Source organism: Mesoplodon densirostris, chromosome 1 (assembly GCF_025265405.1).
Source record: "Mesoplodon densirostris isolate mMesDen1 chromosome 1, mMesDen1 primary haplotype, whole genome shotgun sequence".
In the NCBI taxonomy this organism is placed as follows: domain Eukaryota; kingdom Metazoa; phylum Chordata; class Mammalia; order Artiodactyla; family Ziphiidae; genus Mesoplodon; species Mesoplodon densirostris.
Genome location: NC_082661.1, coordinates 93,063,603 through 93,086,444, shown reverse-complemented (window position 1 = coordinate 93,086,444; position 22,842 = coordinate 93,063,603). Strand labels below are relative to the sequence as shown.

Genomic DNA, 22,842 nt, shown 5'->3' with positions numbered 1-22,842 from the left:
AGCCATGGTCGCTGGGCCTGCGCGTCCGGAGCCTGTGCTCCGCAACGGGAGAGGCCACAGCAGTGAGAGGCCCACATACCGCAAAAAAAAAACAAACAAACAAAAAACTAAGAAACCAACACTGGTGTATTACTATTAACTGAACTCCAGATTATGTGGATTTCATCTTTTTCTGTTCCAGGATACCATATTGCATTTAGTCTCTTTACACATTATACTTTTTATTGTTAATGTTTTTGAAAGCATTTTAATTCCTAAAAGCTATCTCAAAAAAACAGTAAAGCCTGTGAAAACATCTATAACATTGATTTCTATGGTTACTTATATATTTGAAGCGAAATAATCCATTCTGGGGGGTGCTGGGCTTTTCAGTTATTTCTATTAGCCTCAGCTGCTTGGTTTGCTCCTCCAGCCCCAAGTATATATATTTTAGGGAGATGGGGAGTAAAAACCACCAAGATAAAATAAAGCTAGTAAAGCTAGTTTTGCATTCATAAGCTTAGGTTTTCAAATTGCTTTTTAATTATTCCCTTTGAAAGTAATTTATTGGCATGAAGGTAATTTTTGCAAGGTATTAACTTCTTTTGCTTTTAAGTAACTTAGTTTGCACACACAGCCGCCGCCAATCCCTAAAGGGCTTCCTTTTCCTGTACGCTAGAGGTCCTTATTAATGTCATCACTTAGCATCTGTGTATTCACTTGCTACTCAAAGAATGGTTCAGGGACCAGCAGCATCAGAATCTCCCAGAAGCTTATTAAAAAGTGCAGAATCATGGGCCCAACTCAGATATACTGAACCATAATTTGCTTTTCAGTAAGGGCCCCTGGTAATTCATGTGCACATTAAAGCATTGCTATGATTCACACTAAGAAGGAAAGACTAAAATTTCCTGTCATCCTTCCAATCTGAACTTCTAACCTTTTAAAGCATTTTTTTTTCTGTGTGGGGGGAGCGCTGGGTAGCAAGCAGGAGGAAAAGAGTAATAGTGGTCCTTTCTTAAAGTCAGACCACTGACCTAGTAGAAAAAGGGCAGCTGGTGGACATCTCCTTATTTCTTTGTAACCTTATTTCTTTGTAAAAGGACACTGAAGATCAGGGGTACTATTTCTGAAGTTCTTTGCTGGCCTGGTGTCCCACTAATTTCACATTAGTTACAATGTGAAAATACGAAAGGGCAGTGTATTACTCCTCAAACTCAGAGCAGTCAAGGGGGAAAGAAGCAGAGCAAGGGTAACTCCTTTAATGGATAAGGGGTCAGGTTGACAAATCACTTCTTAATGACATCTCAGAAACATACGGCTTGTATGAAAGTAATATTAACACTCTGGTAATCTGCTAAATTTTTATATCTGAGTATCATGATAGACAAATATGATTATACATTATTTAATTTCAGTTATCATGTAGCATTACTCACCTCTCAAATTCAGAGAACACTTCCTCTTACACATACCTGCCCTAGTAATTTCTTATATATTTATTAAACACATAACTGTGCCCTTACACCATAATTTTTAGGACAACTTAATGTTCTGTTCAACACTAACATGGACTTTAAAAAGTTTACCTTTAGTTCTTGAAGCTTATCCACATAAATCTGTTTAGCTTGGTCCTCTCCTTCTTCATAAAGCCAATTTTCTGTGCCTTCCAATATTGCAGACAGTTTTCTCAAGTCCTAGTTACACATTTAAGAGATACTGATTGAAAATGCTCTCCTTAGAAATAAAAGTGATCAAGGAAGGACAAAATGTTTTTCAAGTGTAAAAAATTATTTTTTTCTGACTTTTTATTTATAAACATCTTTCTCACCAGCCTTCTGTAATTTGGAAAAATAACTAAGAACCATTCCTAAATGTGCTCAAAAAGACTGACAACAATCACACATTTGGTACATTTATTTACATAATTCGTATTAGCATTCTCAAGCAAATATTTAAATAGTTCTCATAAAAAACTACGAAACTTAGACTTACTTCTTGAGTGATGAATTTTTCATAGACAGTGCCAAGCTTGTCCCTAAAATCATATACATATTCTTCAACAGCATTCTTCGCATCATTTCTTTCTTTCTCTAATTTGTCCTGCATTATCATCTTCCCCTATTCAAAAAGTTTCAGATTAGCTGCCATGAAAACACTAGGGAAATACAAACCAAAACTGCAATGAAATACCACTTCACACCTACTAGGATGACTATAATCGAAGAAATGGAACATAAGTGTTGGTGATGATTTGGAGAACTTGAAACCCTTATACGTTGCTGTTGGGAATGTAAAATACTGCAGCTTAGGAAAAAACAGTTTGGTGGCTCCTAAAGAAGCTAAACAAAGAATTACAATATGGGGCTTCCCTGGTGGCCTAGTGGTTGCGAGTTTGCCTGCCAATGCAGGGGACACAGGTTCAAGCCTTGGTCTGGGAAGATCCCACACACTGGAGCAGCTGGGCCCATGTGCCACAACTACTGGGCCTGCAGTCTAGAGCCCCCGAGCCACAACTACTGAGTCCATGTGCCACAACTGCTGAAGCCTGCACACCTGGAGCCCGTGCTTCGCAGCAGGAGAAGTCACTGCAGTGAGGGGCCCCTGCACTGTGGCAAGGAGGGGCCCCCACTCACCGCAACTGGAGAAGGCCTGTGCGCACCAACAAAGACCCAACACAGCCAAAAATAAATAAAAAAATAAATAAATTCTAAAAAAAAAAAGAATTACACTATGACCCAGCAATTTCACTCCTAGGTATATAACCAAAAAATTGAAAGCAGGAACTCAAACAGTTATTTGTATGCCAATGTTCACTGCAGCATTATTCACAATAGCCAAAAGGTGGAAACAAATCACTTGATCTGTAACAGATGAATGGATAAATAAAATGTATATATACAAAATGGAATATTACTCTACTATAAAAAGAAATAAAGCTCTGATACATGTTACAAAGTGGATAAACCTTGAAAACATTATGCTGAGTGAAATAAGCCAGACACAAAAGGACAAATATTCTATGATTACATTTATATGAGTTATCTACCAAATTCATAGAGACAGAAAGTATTGATAGATTGGTTTACTGGGGGTTGAGGGAAGGGAGGAATGAGAGTTATTACTTAATGGTTACAGTTTCGGTTTGGGGTGATGAAAAGGTTTTGGAAAAGATAGTGGCAATGGTGGGACTCCCCTGGTGGTCCAGTGGTAAAGAATCTGCCTTAGAATGCAGGGGACATGGGTTTGATCCCTGGTCAGGGAACTAAGATCCCATGTATCACCGCTATTGAGCTCACGTGCCTCAACTACAGCCTTCATGCTGCAAACTACAGAGCCCACACGCTCTGGAACCCACACGCCACAACTACAGAGCCCACGCACCACAACTAGAGAAGAGAAAACCCACACACCACAACTAGAGAGAAGCCCGTGCGCTGCAATGAAAGATCCTGCATGCCTCAACGAAGATCCTGTGTGCCGCAACTAAGACTCAGTGCAGCCAAAAATAAATAAAATAAATGAATAATAAATAAATCTTTAAAAAAGATAGTGGCAATGGTTATATAACTGTGAATATAATTAATGTCACTGAATTGTTGTACACTTAAAAATGGTCAAAATGGCAAATTTCACATTATATATATTTTGCAATTTAAAAAATTAATAATGTAATACCAAAAGCCACTGAACTGTACACTTTAAATTAGTGAATTGTATGGTATGTGAATTATACCTCAATAAAAGCTTTTTTAAAAAAAACCATAGGGCTTCCCTGGTGGCGCAGTGGTTGAGAGTCCACCTGCCGATGCAGGGGACACAGGTTCATGCCCCGGTCTGGGAAGATCCCACATGCCACGGAGTGGCTAGGCCTGTGAGCCATGGCCACTGAGCCTGTGCGTCCGGAGCCTGTGCTCCTCAACCTGTGCTCCACAACGGGAGAGGCCACAACAGTGAGAGGCCTGCGTACCACAAAAGAAAACAAAAAAAACCCCATAGACTACGTCATTGTACATATTGTTGTTCAAATCCCAGGTTTCCCACTTACTACCTTTGAAATTGCAGCAAAGTCACCTAACCTAAGCCTCAGTTTTCTTATCCTAGAGCGCTTACTTCTATCTGTCTCATATGGCTGTTAATAAGATTGATGTAATTCACATAAAATATTTAGTACAGTGACTGACACATAACTGGTACTGAATAAATGTTGGCTTTGGTAAGTGACACAGTATAGCAGCTGTGATCTTGAGCTTTGGAGACAGCCTACCTGGCTCCAAAACAAAAGGTTACTCTCTGAACTTCGGTGATTCAGTCTACCTCTGCCTGTTTCCTCGTCTATTAAATGTAGATCTCTAACAGTTCTTACACTTCATAGGTTTGAGGATTAAATAAGATCAAAGTATTTAAAGATGTTAGCAAAAATCATTATTGTAAAATCAAAAGCAAAGAAAGAATCTGAAGACTAATAAACAAAATTTGCACTTTAACAAAAAACATAGTCTTTTAAACATAATACTACAATGCACTGGTATTTGTGAATTTAAAATAGTGAGACAGGAAATCTAAAAAAGAGTGGATATATGTATAGGTATAACTGATTCACTCTGCTGTACAGCAGAAACTAACACAACATTGTAAAGTAAAATATCCCTGTTCTGGGAAGATCTCACATGCCCCAGAGCAACTAAGCCATGCGCCACAACTACTGAGCCTGTGCTCCAGAGCCCGCGAGCCACAACTACTGAGCCTGCATGCTGCAACTAGTGAAGCCCGCGCACCTAGAGTCCATGCTCCACGAGAAGCCACCGCTATGAGAAGCCCGCGCACTGCAATGAAGAGTAGCCCCTGCTCACCACAGCAACAAAGACCCAACGCAGCCAAAAATAAATAAATAAAATTTTATTTAAAAAATAATTAAAAAAATAGTGAGCCGTTTAAAAATTTAAGAAAAAATCTTATACACAAAATTTATCATTAGCTGCACTTCCCCACAATTCATTCCTTTGAGAAAATTAGTCTCAAATCATACAAATTCAGAATTATTCAGGATCTCTAGAAATGCTTCACATAAAGTGTAGCCTTTAATAATTAATGAATAGGTGATATACTTAGGTACTAGAAAGAGCAGCATCGTAAAGTCAAAAATCTCTTGAGGAAGTTCTCAGAATAACATGCAGCAATTGGAGAATATGTGGCACTTCAGAGAAAACTGACCTTCTTTAATGCCAGTCAAGCCTGTAGAAATTAGTAACTACCACTTAAGTGTAAATTTTAATATAAAAAAATTACTTTTTACACACAACTTTTGGCAAAGAAACCACACTCTTTTCCTCAAGAGACTGTAAAATGAAACATGCAAATATGTAAAGAAAATTTCAAGAATGACAACAGATTCTAAAAAGTATTAAATGGAAGTCAGAAAACATTCTGAATTGAACCTTAATCTTTAAGGACAACACATTAGAAGAGGGGAGCTGGTAATACTTTCCTATAAAATGTCTGCTGGGTGTGCTACTGTTAAGACACAATAAAAGGGGGTAAGAATTACTAGTATTGGAAAGGCCTTTCTCTATAGTGGAGACAATCCATGTTTTTCATGTAACTAAGGTGAAAGTTACACTACATGACACAAATACAGCTCAGCATTTTGTCCAAAATAAAGTAGTTCAATAATCTATTTAATAATTCCTTATGAGTTATAGCCTGGTTCCACAAATTTGAGGGATAATCATTTACTTCTACAAAAATTTCAGAACACACTACCACCTATTTCAACATCAATTCTGATTTATATACCTCATTTTTAATGTAGATGTTGAGAAGATCTTGGCCCAATTGCCTACACAGGCTACTCTGGATAGGTAGATCAATACTCTTGACTCTTCCTTTTTTAATGGTCTGGTTTAATCGCTCTTGTTTATCTGAGGGTACAGACTGCAAAAGAAATGCAAGAAAAGTGTAAATTTCTAAAACTAGCTTAAAAATATATTTAAGAGACTGATTTCTGATGAAACAAAGTAAAATCAAACAAAACTATTATCATCTACTATACTTTAATTTAAAACATTATTTTAATATTGATAGTATTTTACACCCTGTATACACTAAATCTTTCTACATAAAAAATATTGTTCTGGAAATGCAAATTAAAACCACAATGAGGGCTTCCCTGGTGGTACAGTGGTTAAGAATCCTCCTGCCAATGCAGGGGACACAGGTTCGAGCCCCGGTCCAGGAAGATCCCACAAGCAGCGGAGCAACTAAGCCCGTGCGCCACAACTACTGAGCCTGCACTCTAGAGCCCGCATGCCACAACTACTGAAGCCCACATGCCTAGAGCCCGTGCTCCACAACAAGAGAATCCACCACAATGAGAAGCCCGTGCACCACAATGAAGACCCAACCCAGCCAAAAATAAATAAAATAAAAACCACAATGAGATGCCATTTCATACCCACTAGGATGACTATAATAAAAAAAAAAAAAAAGAGGAAGAGTTGGTGAGGATATAGAGAAATGGGAACCCTCATACATTTTTGACAACATAGTAAAATACTGCAGCCATTTTGGAAAACAGTTGGGCAGTTCCTCAAATTGTTAAACACAGAGATACCATATGACCCAGCAATTCCATTCCTAGGTACGCACCCAAGAAAAATGAAAATATCCATCCACACAAAATCTGTATGAGATTGTTCATAATAGCATTATTCATAATAGTCAAAAAGTAGAAACAATCTAAGTGTCCATCAGCTGATGAATGAATACATGTGGTATGCATCTGTATGATACAATATTACTCAGCCATAAAAGGGAATGAAGTACTGATATATCCTACAACCTGGATGAATCTTGAAAACATGCTTAGTGAAAGAAGCCAGTCATTAAAGGACTATATATTGTATGACTGTGTTTATATGAAATGTCCAGAATAGGCAAGTCAATGAGACAAAAAGATTAGTGGGTGCCTAGAGCTGGCAAGAGGAGGGTTGGGAGGAAAACAAAGAGTTACTGCTAATGGGTACAGGGCTTCTTTTTGGAGTGATGAAAACGTTGTTAAATTGTGATAATGCTTGCATAACTCTGTGAGTATATTAAAAACCTTTGAATTGTACTTTTAAATGGGAGAATTGCATGGTATGTAAATTATATCTCAATAGAGCTGTTGAATAATTAAAGGCAAACATATTGAATAAAAAAAAAATTTAGAAAAATGGGTTTCAGGTTTTATATTACTTGAGCAACTAGGATTTATAACTGAATCTTTATAGCATTTGGAAAAAATCTATACAGCTAACCATCACAGATTAACTTCTGTTCAGGTTAGAAAAATCTGTCAAAGATGATAGTTTAGAGCTGTAGCCACATTCATCTGGGTGACTGGGGCAGGGTGTTTCTCCCTTCTATCAGCAATCATTTTCTTAATAAAATAATGACTTAATAATAGAGTCATTTGTCCTTTAAAATTTTACTTCCAAAAATATTATTTTGCACAAAAAATGCTTTATGATATGCAGTAAAATGCTTAGAGTGGTTAATATTCAGATGCAGCATTCTTGCTAATTTAAGTTTTCTTCATTTGTCCTATTCCAGTTTCTATTTTCTGAGATTACATGATTTTTAATGAGAAAAAAAAATAATGAAAAACATCTTTTTTCCCACCAAAAAAATAATTTTACTCATATTAGAGTTCATTCTTTTAAAAATCTTCTATAGTGAATCACTGAAGTGTATTTATTCTGTTATATACTTTCATAATACGAAATTAAAAACACCAGGTGTATTAAAAGCATGAATTACACAGCAAATGTATTAACTCAAAATATCAATCTCAAAAAGACACAACCACAGTAATAGTATAACAAACCTTTGTTTTGGTTCCTGTATGATCAATTTCTTCTTCTGGAGTGTGTTCAGCATGACATTTTTGATGACCCTCTTCTTCCTGGTCAACCTGCATTTTATCCTGCAAAGAAAATATGTAATTGACAATATCTGGAGTCTGTCTTTCTTTTTTCTATTTGTTTGGTAATGAACAGCATCTTAGAGTTCAAGCCTGTTTTCAAATATGTGAACACAGTGAAGTAGAAGCTGTTTTTGAGAGTAACTATAAATAACTAGATTAACAGGTAGTAAGTAAAATGAAAAGATCTATTTGATGCTACGTGAATAAATCTTGTTTCATTCACCTGTGGCCAAATAACTGCAAAATAAATGGAAAATTGTTCTCAAGTCAAATTCACAAACCAAGATTCACAAAAAAAGAGAACATTAAACTTGACATGAAAAATGTTTATAAAGAACTTAATGTGGGAAAATAAAGAGAAAAAGATACAAAATTTAAGTATTACACATAAATTCAATTATATTTTTTAAATGTAGGAAAATACTCAAATGAAATGTATCAAAACTGTCAAAGTAGATGTCTCTGAATTATTACAATGTAAACTTTTAATATTTTTTTTAATGTCTAAAAGACAAATTTTCAACCCATAAGATTGCCAAGGTGGACTCTCCACTTGGCAAACAATCACAAGTATTAAGTTTTTCTGGTCTTTCTTAATCTTACCCACCACCATCTTCCTAAAAAGGAGAAAGCCTGGAATTCAAGAATCAGGATAATTTAGGTCTTCATATATATATATATATATATATATATATATGGAGTTAAGTATACATTTAATGTCCAGAAGGCTATCTTGAATAAATGCTTATTTGTGCCAAAGAGAAAAACAAGTTAGAAGATAATTTACACCACTGTTCTTCGTAGTTAAAAGGTCAGCTACTGAAATTCCACCCCCCATCCTCCCTGCCCTACCACCTTCCAACTCTACAATTTTCCCAACCCTATGATGGAAAAGCGGTGGAAAATGTGTTATAGTGGTGAGTTGGGGTAATGCGGAAAGACACAAATACATTAATAACTCTATTTCATGTAATACTAAGAAAACAATGCTGCCAATTAAGGCCAAAATACTTTATCACTTAACATTTTTATTTTATACTTATTGAAAGAGCTCTTCTATTGTGTATATATTCATATCTCTAAAAGAAATAAACCAAATAATATGGTTAAGGTATTTCTAAAACTACTTCACATTAAGAATCCAACTCTTCTAAATCACTTAATTCAGTTGTTGATATCTGAATTTTTCTACACAGTATTGTTCTCTGTGCCATCAAGAGCATTAGTGACCCATCCATTTGTTTAAAAATTGCTCCAGTATGGTCTCTAATGTTTTCTTATAAGCCACTGACACCTCTTCTACAAGTTTTTTTTTTTTTCTTTTTTTTTTTTGGCCACACCATGTGGCAGGCAGGATCTTAGTTCCCCGACCAGGTATTGAACCCGTGCCCCCTGCAGTGGAGTCTTAACCACTGGACCGCCAAAGGAAGTCCCCTATTCTACAAGTTTTATGATGTTTTTTTCTCTATCTTACCAGAAGGAGTCAATAGATTATTTTTGGACAAAAACCAGGACTGATATTCCTTCCTTGAATGGTCCTTAAGTTGTTTAATGTCAAGGGGTTGCAATTGCCTACTCGTGCCATTAGGAATAACAACCAAGTTCACACAGGTACAGACAGATGATGAGAACTTCTCATGATTACTGCCATAGGCAACAGTGAATATAAGATATTATCATTTGAATGACCCATCCCAATTTCAGATATATTAAGTGGAAAACTGTACATCTTACAATTGATATGAGAGTAATTTGTTAGTCTTTTTTTTTTTTTTTTGCGGTACGCGGGCTTCTCACTGTTGTGGCCTCTCCCGTTGCGGAGCACAGGCTCCGGATGCGCAGGCTCGGCGGCCATGGCTCACGGGCCAAGCCGCTCTGCGGCATGTGGGATCTTCCCAGACCGGGGCACGAACCCATGTCCCCTGCATCGGCAGGCGGACTCTCAACCACTGCGCCACCAGGGAAGCCCTTGTTAGTCTTTTAAAATAATTTTAAGAAGGTTCATAGGAATATTATCACTAGTGGGTAAGTTAATGGACGTGCCTCTAGACTTTGGCTTCTCTAATTGATTTTAAACTCCACGAGGGCTGAGACTGTCTTTTTATTCACTGCTATATCCAAACACAATTTAGGTACCTCTAGTTATTTGCTGAATAAATGAAAAAGCACTTAAGAATAAAATCCAGAATAATTATCTAATCTGTCCCTTGACCTACCTTCTCAATTTCTTTTTTTTTTTTGTCACTCTCCCCTTTTCTGTATTTTATATTATCAGCTACCTTAGTATCTGTAACAATAAAAAAGGATATCCTGCTGTCAGGGCCTTTGTTATTCTCTTTGTCTGGACAACTACCTACCTGCTCCTTACTCTCAAACTGCCTTTTCATTTTTCAGGCTAGCTTTCCTTTTCCTTCCTCACAGGTGGCTTTCCTCATCACTTAATTTCCACTATGCATCCCCTGCTGTTAATTTCCTTTATATTTATATGGTATCTTGTTGCTTCTAGCCTATCCTCTTCCATTAGAATGTAAGTTACAGATGGGTGGGGACCTTCTTTATCTTGCTTATTACCACTGTATCCTCAGTGCCTAGAACAGTACCTGGTACATATAAGTAATCAGATATTTTGAATTAAAAAATAGATAAACAACCTAAATTGTCAACAACTGGGGAATAAATTGTGGAACATTAGTACGATAAATAGTCTCTTTGATCCTTCACTGTGCCATGAAGCCTAAGTTGTAATAACTTCCTAATATGTCCAGATATTAATAAATACCTAGAAGAAAAGTGTCCATTTTCTGAGACATCCTTATACTGTACTGAAGAAAAGTTGGCAATCTATGTTATGGTTTTTCAGGAAAATCGAAGCCATCTTAATTTTTAATGAAAAAATGAGGCCGATAAAATAATCTCTCATAAATTGACTCTCATGCAAAGAAAGAAAAAAACAAAGAACTACAGTTGCTCACTGATATATGTCTGGGTTTCATTGACCACAGAGCCAGCAATGTCAGCAACTAGGGAACAGTAAAAAGAACTTATTATCCTCTTACCTTCTGCTGTAAAGCTTAAAACAATTAGCTTCCAGAGTCTACTTTGAATTTGTTCACATTTTGGGAGGGAGGAAGGGAGAGACTGCTTTATAATGGTATTTAAGCCTTAAGCTTTCTTTTTTTTTCTTTTTTTTTTTTTTTTTTTGCGGTACGCGGGCCTCTCCCTGTTGTGGCCTCTCCCGTTGCAGAGCACAGGCTCCGGACGCGCAGGCTCAGAGGCCATGGCTCATGGGCCTAGCCACTCCACGGCATGTGGGATCTTCCCAGACCGGGGCACGAACCCGTGTCCCCTGCATCGGCAGGTGGACTCTCAACCACTGCACCACCAGGGAAGCCCAAGCCTTAAGCTTCTAAACTTCTGGATACAGAATTAAAGGGAAAAGTCCTAGAGAGAACCATTAAGCAATACAGTACACAGGATATTTTCTATACAGTAGGGTACTCAACATCACCCCTTATGTTAAAAGCAACGATAAGGAAATAATTTACGTTATTAGCAAGAATAAGAAAATATAATTTATTCAACACCTATTGTATCAACTAAGGTAGGGATTTAAAAGGAGATTAATATATGTGAATGTGCTCACCAACAATGCTAAGTATATGATCCATAACGTTAGTTACCTTTTTTTTGGCTCTTGCTTATATAAATTATAAAGGAAATACTCAGGAACATCTCACTTAAGAAGAAGAAATACCTTATATGGAACACCAACTACCTGGGTTCTAGTAAGCCGAAAACACTCTTGTAAGCAAATCAATCTCTGAATGGCCAAAGCAGATGTTATAAATGCATACATTTTATTCACAAGTGAGTTTTTTAAGTCCACATTCAAGAGATCATCCTAAAGGACTGGTTAACTGGATTTCAAGCCCACAGACAAATAGAAGCAGCAAATAAGAAATGCCAGGAGAGGTAGAAAATGGGTGCCATACTCTCCTTGTTTTTAGTGCCCAGGATTCACTAACATTACACAGAGAAAACTAAAGGTCTAAAACATTACACAGAGACTTTGAAGAAAAAGAGGTGAAGAAAGTGAAATAGCTTTAAAAGAACTCACTCTAAAAGGCACTGTTGGTGGGAATGTAAATTGATACAGCCACTATGGAGAACAGTATGGAGGTTCCTTAAAAAGCTAAAAACAGAACTATCATACGATCCAGCAATCCCACTACTGGGCATATACCCTGAGAAAACCATAATTCAGAAAGAGTCATGTACCACAATGTTCATTGCAGCTCTATTTACAATAGCCAGGACATGGAAGTAACCTAAGTGTCCATCGACAGATGAGTGGATAAAGAAGATGTGGCACATATATACAATGGAATATTACTCAGCCATAAAAAGAAATGAAATTGAGTTATCTGTAGTGAGGTGGACGGACCTAGAGTCTGCCATACAGAGTAAAGTAAGTCAGAAGGAGGAAAACAAATACCATGTGCTAACAAATATATAAGGAATCTAAAAAAAAAAAATGGTTCTGAGGAACCTAGGGGCAGGACAAGAATAAAGACGCAGACATAGATAATGGCCTTGAGGACGCAGGGAGGGAGAAGCGTAAGCTGGGCCAAAGTGAGAGAGTGGCATGGACATATATACACTACCAAATGTAAAATAGATAGCTAGTGGGAAGCAGCCACATAGCACAGGGAGAGCAGCTCGGTGCTTTGTGACCACCTAGAGGGGTGGGATAGGGAGGGTGGGAGGGATACGCAAGAGGGAGGGGATATGGGGATATATGTATACGTATAGCTGATTCACTTTGTTATAAAGCAGAAACTAACACACCATTGTAAAGCAATTATACTCCAATAAGGATGTTAAAAACAAAATAAAAGGCATACAGAATGCTTTCAATTTTAGCAAAAAATAAATCTTAAATGGATTAAATGTCTGCCATACATTGTTGTGAACTACAATTAAGAAAATTAACTTTTCACCTATTACTCTTATGTTTATTTATGAAAAATTGACTGTATCTTCACTAACATATTAGGACAGTATTTCCTTCTCCTCAATTCAAGGAAGGGAGGATGTAATAGGAAAATAACACACGGGAAGAAGAATGAAAGAAAATGCCATGGTCCTTAAACAAAGTACTTTAAGGAGTAGTGGTAGAATTCTGATCAATCCGGAAGAAAATATTTTATAGTAGCTGTTAGTAAAAACAGACAAAAAGACAACTTTCACAAAAGGGAGAAACTGTCTTGAAATTTAAAATCTTAAAATCCATTCTTAACATGCAGAAATATATGAAAAATCTAGGGCAGACCTCCAATTATGATTTGAAAAAAATCCAACAAAAGCCATTAAAATAACTTACAAATAGTATACATAAAAAGATGAAAACTTTCTGTAATGGAACATAATAACTTTCTCCTAAGATTCCTTCATTCATAGTATGCCAAGAGTAAATACAATGTTAGAGTCATATAACTCTTTCATAAAGAAACTGTCAAAAATCTGTTTTAATGTTACTGAACCTACAGCACATTCTTCTGCTCAACTGCCACAGATATCTCCTAACTAAGCTCTGAAAATTTCTTAAGCATGTATTCTCAATCTAAAAACACACATGTATACAGTTCAGAATTTATCAGTCTGAATTGGATTTATCAGTAAGCTAGAAAGCTAGCTATAATAAATGTTTTTAATAGAAATAAAGAATTTAGGAAAGATGACTCCAGACACACATATGCATATTTTCCATACGCTATGAAAAATACACAAGCCTCCGAAAAGCACGTTACAATGTGAAAAGATGTAGAGCATTTAAAATAGAATTATTCTTTAATGATTTTATTTTTAAAAGTTTATATACTTATTCCTATAGCAGAACTTCAGAGCAAAACCTGATATTAATATTTTCAGCTATTAAAAGTACCAGGTAGAATTAAGATACTGCATATATTAGAGGAACCTTTTTGAAACAGAATTTCTACATACCACATCATCTTTGTTTTCATTCTTAAAAGAAGTTTCTGTCTCCATAGGAACATCACTGTGATCCCCTTCTATATTCTGCTTCTCAATTACTGATGCACTAGCCACACTGAAGATTCCATGGATGTTAATACGAACTTTAACCTTAACTTTGGAACTATCACCATCAGACTGTGGGAAAACATTCTGAATAGTGAAGCTCCCTTAAGGAAAAAAGAGCTTTGATCAGTACATGGGCCTCAGATTAACTTGTTCAATTCATTCATTAAATAGTTTTACTATCATCTTTCAGATGCTGGCAAAAGAAAATCATAAATTATCATATGCTGATTAATTTCTGTGGGACATGCATTTCCCCCAGATTACCTTTTTAATATACTAATAAACCTGGTATAAACACTCAGACAGGTTAAGCAACCTGCCCAAAATCATCAACAATAGGAAAAAGGAGAGTTGGGATCTTAACCAAGGACAATCTGACTGAAGGCAATATCACTTTTAAGTTTTACAATGTTGCTACACTAAAACCAAAATAACAAAACTCAATTTCTGAGTTTGAAAACCAAATAGATATTACCTTTTTGCTATAAACTTTGCAAATCATAATCATCTTGGTAATTCATAAATAAAGCAATTTAAATTTTTTTCTGGATTTTTCCTATAGCAAAACTGCTAAGTTATCCAGTCACTACTACCTACTGAGGTCACATCAATTTTTCACTTTAAGAAATCTGATGTTTTATTCTTCAGAAAAAAAAATCTCAAATATATAATGTTATCCATAGTAAAGAGACCTACCAGGCAGTAAAACTGTACATAAAAAATCTGGCTGACCTATGTTAGAGGTTGAATTGTGACCTCCCTCTGGCCCCAATTCATATGTTGAAACCCTACTCTCCAGTAACCTCAGAAGATGACCTTATTTGGAGATAGGGTCTTTACAGGTAATCAAGTTAAAGTGAAGTCATCAGGTGGGTTCTAATCCAATGACTTGGCGTCCTTATTTGGAGACAAATACATACACAAGGAGAACATCATGAGAACATGAAGACACCATCTATGAACCAAGAACAAACGCCTGGAATGGATCCTTCCCTCACAGCCCTCAGAAGGAACCAATCCTGCCAACAACTTAATTTTGAACTTCTAGACTCCAGAACTGTGAGACGATAAATTTCTATTGTTGAAACCACCTAGTTTGTGGTACTTTGTTCCAGAAGCCCTCGAAAACTAATACCATTTTCAATAATTTACTTCTACTGCTTTAAATAATGTACATGAAAAATTAATAGTCCCCTTTTTTAGTCTATCAATAAAAGTAGCACATATAGAAAAATTTTAAATATTCCTTCTCTTTTAAATGATGTAAATCATACTTTGTTTTATATCTTCTAAAAGATTACTCAGCTACAATGGATATTACAGTCTCCTATTTCCACTTCTGTATTAATCCAATGATTAACTGGATTCTAGTTGTTGCCAGTGAACATAAGTTTAAAATCAGAATAGGTAGTCAGTCTGGCAGCACAATTTCAGTTTACCGATTAAAGAGTTCTTCCATTAAAAAATAACCCTCACCCAAACTTTTCAGGTCAATTACACAGCATTTTAAATACGCATTTCAAAATGAATTAAAAAGATTCAAACTTGCTGTTATTCCAGAAATAAACTCTGAGCACTAAAAAGTGCACGTTTAGAAAAAAGTATGATTATCTTTCTTTAAAAATCCAGTGCTGGCTTAGCTGAAATGTTACTTTGTTTCCTTGATTCCAGTATTAACATATTTGTAAGAGGCTAAAATTTATGAAAAAAAATTTTGGAGTTCTCTTACCAATTCTTGGATCTGGATAAGGCACTTCATGTAAATTAGTATAAAATGCTTCTAGTTCAAATGGTTCTTTCTTGTGGAAAGTAATGACTTTTGAGAATGGGGCAGGATGGTTCTTACAGAATACTTCACATTCCCTAAAATGGAGTGGGAAAACAGTTAAAAACAAATAGAAAGTCGCCTATGAACCTAATTACAGAATCCATCTCATTTTTAATTCATGATAAGCAGCAATTTTAAAGACCTCTGTGCACAAATGTTAAGAAAAAGAATTACTGGTTTTGCTATAAATAAACATGCCTTTTGACAGGTTTAGGGCTCAAAGTTTTAGAACGTCTGACATAGTAACAGACAATTCTATCCTACTGAGAAAAATTATCTGAGAATAGGTATATTTTAAGGCAATATATAAGGATGTTTTTGCTCACATCTGAGGACCAAATTCTATCGATATTTTTTAAATTTGTGCAAAAATTTCAATTTCTTGGGGGTGCAGATGTATACAACACAGAACAAAATCTTAAAAGCAACTTCAAAACCTAAATACAGGTTTATTTTATTATACAAACTATACTTCTGAAAAGCAGTCAAATATAATATTTGAAATACAGATTTTTATTTTGGTAGGAAAGTAAACAATTTATATCCTGGGCAGTTCATGGAAAAGGAAATGTAAATGTCAAAGCATGAAAAGACTTGCAGCTCACAACAGTCAGAAATGCAAATTTAATAATAAAGTATGATTTAAAAGTGATGCTTTTATTTCGATATTCAAAGAAAATGACTGGATAGATATATACCCAGCTGTTAACAATAGTTACCTCAATAAAATGGGCTAAGGGAGTTGGGGTATGGCAAATGCAAGTTTTTAAGTTTTCATATTTCTATACTGTGATTTTTATTTGAAAATGAGAATGTTTTACTTTCATGAAAAAATACTAATTAAAAAATATGCCATAATGGTTTACAGATTATATATCATTTTTATATTCTCCTTGTTTCTAAGATAGTATTCTAAAGTGTTTGACAAGTTTAAGAAGTATAAATTCCTCTAATTTAGAATAGTAGGTTCAATTGATTATTTATGACAAGCTCTAACCAAGGCTTTAGAAGTAACTTACCCAGTCCCATCTTCAAAAGAGGTCTTCCATCTTAATGTGACTGAATAGGGAACAAGGTCTATTATGGAAAATTCACGCACTTTAAATGCTGGTGAGAGAATCGCACACTGAAAATAAGATGTATACCATATTTAAATCAACAAACACCAAACGTATCCTAGGTTACCATGATTGAACTGCTTAATAAAGTTCTATAATAAAATTGTTATATTTTAAAAATTTCTGGGTTTTTGGTAATAACTAGTTAAAATTTTAAAGTGTCAGAGCACTCTTTCTGTGACTTTACAAAAACTGATGTAAAATATGTTTAAATCTCAAAAAAAGAATTTTAAATAGGAATAATTATAAGAATTCATAAAATAAATGCTTTTTCAGTATAATTACAGACATACTGTCCTATGATAGTTTAAAAACAAATGGGACAGACACAACCCTTATATTTCAGGAATAATTTCAATTTAATTTTAGCTTATTGATAACTGGTTGGACAAGATAATATTAAAAATTTCTGAGGCCTATCACCATATTTCTGGCAAAATATTCATTCTAAAATTTAAAAAAAGACTAATAATCATACCTGTAATGCACACCCTCTTGCAACAGCTTCATCAGCATTTAATGTGGTACTTATGTCTTTAAGAAAGAATTTAGTGATTTGTTCCTTCACAGCAGGAATTCGTGTTGCTCCACCTACAATTTCTATACTACTTATGTCTTCACGTTGTAGGTCTGGAAAATGAAGGGTTTAATTGAGAAAAATAAGACAGTCTTTATAAAAATGTGAACAGTAGACCCCGGAAAGTACTTTTTTAAAAAAATGTATTTTTTTATTTGCTCAAAACAAGGTAAAATGGAAAGAAGATAAAAATAAATTTTGGAAAAAAGCAAAATTTAATAGATATTAATTATCTACTTATCAGGCACTGTACTTGGTCTAGATGAAGAAGTGACCACAAGGACAGACAAGCACCTCATGGATTTCAGAGTCCTTCAGTTTTAACTTCTACCTCACAAATCGCCACAGAAGGTAATTTTAATTGATTACAAAAAACTTTAACAAAAAGCAGTCATGTCCTCATTTCCACTTTCAATCAATCTTTAAAATCTTACATATAGACACCTTCAAATATAACTAGCATTAGTTTTATGATGTAAACAATATGAATCAGAAGCAGTTCTCATAAACTCTGATTTCTAGTGGCCCGGCTCTTATGAATAAACAATGAGTTATAATCTCCTTCTCTAAAACAAGAAATACAAGTCTTCAAAAAGCACATGAATTTTTTATTGCTTTTACCATTTTCTACCCCATTCAAGTAACACCATGGTACAGTTTTTTTTGTTTTTTTGTTTTTTTTTGTGGTACGCAGGCCTCTCACTGCTGTGGCCTCATCCACCACAGAGCACAGGCTCCGGACGCGCAGGCCCAGCGGCCATGGCCCACGGGCCCAGCCGCTCCGCGGCACATGGGATCCTCCCGGACCGGGGCACGAACCCGCGTCCCCTGCATCGGCAGGCAGACTCCCAACCACTGCGCCACCAGGGAAGCCCCATGGTACAGTTTTGATGGTTAGTTCAGTAACTTCCACTTACTAGCTTGTTCCATTACTGCTTTTAATGGTGGGTCAACTCTGGCTAAGAGGGAAGCACATAATTGTTCAAACTGAGCCCTGTGGGAAAATGAAACAAAATTCATTATTTGGGGATATAAAAATTGAGCATATCTTCTAAAATAACAGAACGAAGAAAAATCAGACATGAAATAAACATAAAATAAGGAAACACTTTTCAAACCGAAAGCATGCATGGTACCTGTTCATTTTACTAGAAACATCAAGGTCATTCATGAAACACTCAATGTTCAGTGGAAGGTCTGATGCATTTGCACTCATTAGCTTCTTTAGTTTTTCACATTCCTGATATAAGCGCAACAAGGCCCGAGAGTTTTCTTTTACATTTATCTTATATTTTGTCTTGAACTCATCACAGAAGTAGTCTACTAAAACCTCATCAAAGTTCCTGCCACCCAAATATGGATCAAAGGTAGTAGCCAAGACCTGTTTAATTGAAAAACCAGAACTGAATTTTCAGAAATATTAGATGTTTTCAGCTCCCCCTCCAAAATACCTTTTAAAATTAAAATCAAAACCAAAGAGCTTGACAAAAATCACAGGGGTACCAAATTTGGAACCACTTATATTAATTATCACTTATATTTAGCCAACATATCTATCCACTCTGAATTATCTGCTTTAAGTTATAGATCTATATACCTACATGAAAGAATAATTCTAATTCTGAAATAACTGAGTTACAATGACTAAAACTTCATTATCTCACAACCCATGGTTCTATAACAACACTGAACAGGTGGGCCAAAAACCAGTTTAAGAGAGCAAAGAAAGGGTCCTAAGTATGTAACCAAAAACAAAAGAGCAAAGAAGAGCCAATCCAAAGATTAAATCTAAAATATTGTAATTGGTCAACTTACAAATCAGGAATTAGTGCCCCCATCCCACATAAATATATAGAAGGAACAATAAAGCACGTGAGGGAACAAAAAAGAAAACAAAAAAAGTGAGGAGACACAAAAATTTAATATAGTAAGCTTGTTGAGCAATAGGCCCCAGTAAGCAGTCGAGTAGAAAAGAAATAGACGAGTCACAGCACTTCAACGATATAGTTCTTGAAAACATAGGACCAAGACATCTAGTCTCTCTCCCTGAGGTAGAGGGCAAAAATAACTACTTATAACAGTCACGAATAAAAAAGTAGAATCCCACTGTTGGTGTGGTTCATCAACTTTTTTTCACAAGGATGGGTGGTGGAATAGTGGTAAACATCACAGTAGGATGTGAGCACAGCCTGATTGGGATGTTATCCCAGATTAGCATGAAGAATCCATGGACAGACTTCTCATGAGGTCCAGTATTACCCAAAATTAGATGTAAAATTGTGTAGGTATGTGACTAGTGCAAATGTGCATCTTTCTGAGAGAAGGGCCATAGCTTTTATCAAACTTCCAAAGGGGCCTGTGATCTTAAAAATTATAGCTCTATACTCTAAGGTATTCACTAAAAAGGAAGAAAGGAAAATGTTCTTTTTTTTTTTTTTTTTTTTTATTTCTTTTTGCGGTATGCGGGCCTCTCACTGTTGTGGCCTCTCCCGTTGCGGAGCACAGGCTCCGGATGCGCAGGCCCAGAGGCCATGGCTCACGGGCCCAGCCGCTCCGCGGCATATGGGATCCTCCCAGACCGGGGCACGAACCCGTATCCCCTGCATCGGCAGGCGGACTCTCAACCACTGCGCCACCAGGGAGGCCCTAGGAAAATGTTCTTTTTTAATTAAGTTAAAATTCAACACTGAATACCAAGGATTAAATCAATTTGCAAAAAACTATTCTATATTCACTATGAGTCATTTCCCTTTAATTTTCTGATTACAAGGATGTTAATATAGTACTATAAACGGCAAGACGAAAGGCTCTAAAAGGTGCTGGATAACCCAAAGCATTTACTCTTCTGAGCTAATCTATACATGTGTGTAATGGGGGGAGAGAGAGAGTGTGTGTTAAGTCTGGTTAAGATAATCAATGTAGAAATGAATACAAAACCAAACAAAGGCTGTAAGAAGATAAGCATATAGAGGTAAATAATACCACGCTGTAGAAAATTTTGATTAGGACTCCAGGATAGAAAGGTTTCTAAAGACAATGGGAATCATTTTAGAAATGTTTCCTATGTACATTTATAAATATGTAATTTATGCTCCCCGATAGGTGACTGAAAACCTTTAAAATAGCTGACACATAATATCTACTATATGGCATTCCAAGCATCTTATAATCATTAACTCATTTTATCCTCAAAAATTCTATGAGGTACTTACTGATAATATCCTCAGGTGAGGAACCTGAGATTTGGGGAGGTTAAGTAACTTGCTCAAGGTCACAGTTTTTAAGTGGCAGAGCCAGGATTTAAACCCAAGCATTAATGTTCTCTATATAGTCTCATATGCTCTTAGACATTAAAATTAAACATAGCAAATCATTTATTTACTTACTTTAAGTTTTCCTTTGTTAAAAGCACAAACTGAGATCTGGTAGGCAGAATGTCCCATATCAATAAATATTACATTTCTTGGTTTCTCATCTAACGGAGGAAGATCCTGTTTATAAATTCCATATGCCAGTGCAACTATGTAAGAACAAAGAATTAGGTTAATTCCAGCCTAGCAATCACTTGGAAAACAATAGGTAAGTCACGTTGATACTACATTTTAACACGCAGTAGAGTAATACAAATTATTAGTTTCAAAGTAAATTCACTTTTCATAAATTGGTTAATGTTTTTTTCTCTACCCATCTATAACCCTACAGTATTAATGACTCTTATAGCCAATGAAAGACATGTTTAAACTCTGCCATAATGTTGTGCTCCAAAACGACAAGCTTAAATCAGTACATAATAGAGTTAAAAAATAAATGCTTTGTATAATTAGAAAAAAAACTATAATAATATTTTTCTGACAGTGATTTTCAAACTGCAAACTGCTCACCTGCAGTAGTTTCATTCATTAGCCTTAAACAATTTAAGCCTGCAACCTGGGCTGCAGCCATCACAGATCTTCTCTCAGCATCAGTGAAAAAGCTCGGAATCTGGTGTTGCAAAACAATAATTAAGTGTTATTAGTTCAATGTAATAGATTTTACTTAAACATTTCATCAATTGAAAAATGAACTTATGTACAGCTTAAGGCAAAGACTGGTGTTCTAATTAAATAAATGAGGAAAAAATACTAGTTTTTTTTTAAGGTTGGCAATTTCTACATCATAAAGTTTTGACCTAAAGTATGAACACAAATTTAAAGCAATTAGTAAAATAAAATTAATATTGTAGGATTTCAAAAATATGTTAAATACTTCTCATGTTGGTCTATAAAAATACTTATTTGTTAATCTTTAATAATGAAACATTAAAAACCCAAGAGTCTATTAAAATGAGATTGGTTAAATATGTTATATCCACATAATGGAATCCTATATAGATGTTAGAATCAGATCGATCTGAATTGTCATGGAATAGTATCTTTATTACATTAAAAAAAGGGGGCATGTAGAGCATGCTTTCACTTTAGTATATGTATGTACTACTAGAAGAATATATTCCCAAATGTTTACAATGGTTGTATTTCAAAGGGAGGGGGAACTGTATTGCAGGGGACTTATGATGATCATGTGTTTCTTTATAAATCACAAAAAAACATTAAATATATTTCTATTAAAAATAAGCTCTTAATTTTAAACTAATAATTAAGATTACATATACTTATTACTGTCAAACTAAGAAGCACTTTCATTTGGTCTACAGACAAATTTCTAAAAAGCTAATTAAGTATATCCATGTACAAAACTTGGGGCTCTTCCAATTTTAAGTAGTCTCCACCAATCTTAGTGCTTTTTGAATTTAGAAATTTCATTTAATAGATAATAACACAAAAAGAATTTGAATTTTGATAAGTTTGTATATCCTGATTTTGGTATTATCCTTCAGACAAAAATCTAAATTATAAGGTATGGTTCACTTAATTTTCACTAAGCACTTATGTACCAGTACTTTTCTAGCCATTAGGGATATGACAGTGTATAGAGCAGAAAATACTTCCCTTTGTACAGCTCACATGGGTCTACTGCACTGATTACAAAGTTAATAATGCCCAAGAAGTTCACAATGCCATGTTCTGATACTAATTTCTGACATGAAAGTAAAATCAAGTATGGCTAAATAAATAGGGATGGATTTGAATTTAAGATACATTTTTAAAATGTGCACCATTCTGACATATACTTTCAAGTAGCAGTATAATGGAAGAGTTATGACCACAAGTTATTTAACTTCTCTGTGTCTCAGTTTTTTCATCTGTGAAATTGAGGTTAATAATATCCT

The 22,842-nt window shown here is 35.3% G+C and overlaps 1 protein-coding gene across 2 annotated transcripts in view; it reads right to left on the bottom strand.

Moving 5' to 3' along the window:
* HSPA4L (heat shock protein family A (Hsp70) member 4 like) overlaps positions 1–22,842 on the bottom strand; it is a 54,874-nt gene that overhangs the window by 13,383 nt on the left and 18,649 nt on the right. For both annotated transcript variants that reach the window (XR_009533153.1, XM_060105791.1), the window contains exons 5-16: positions 21,455–21,554; positions 20,960–21,093; positions 18,710–18,954; positions 18,491–18,567; positions 17,475–17,626; positions 16,898–17,004; positions 15,780–15,913; positions 13,952–14,151; positions 7,847–7,945; positions 5,776–5,913; positions 1,975–2,100; positions 1,569–1,676 (exon numbers count right to left, since the gene is read on the bottom strand). Coding sequence is in view for 1 of the 2 variants with exons in the window: in XM_060105791.1 (XP_059961774.1) it covers positions 1,569–1,676; positions 1,975–2,100; positions 5,776–5,913; positions 7,847–7,945; positions 13,952–14,151; positions 15,780–15,913; positions 16,898–17,004; positions 17,475–17,626; positions 18,491–18,567; positions 18,710–18,954; positions 20,960–21,093; positions 21,455–21,554 (1,620 nt within the window). In the remaining variant the exon portion in view is untranslated. The remainder of the gene's footprint in view (positions 1–1,568; positions 1,677–1,974; positions 2,101–5,775; positions 5,914–7,846; positions 7,946–13,951; positions 14,152–15,779; positions 15,914–16,897; positions 17,005–17,474; positions 17,627–18,490; positions 18,568–18,709; positions 18,955–20,959; positions 21,094–21,454; positions 21,555–22,842) is intronic.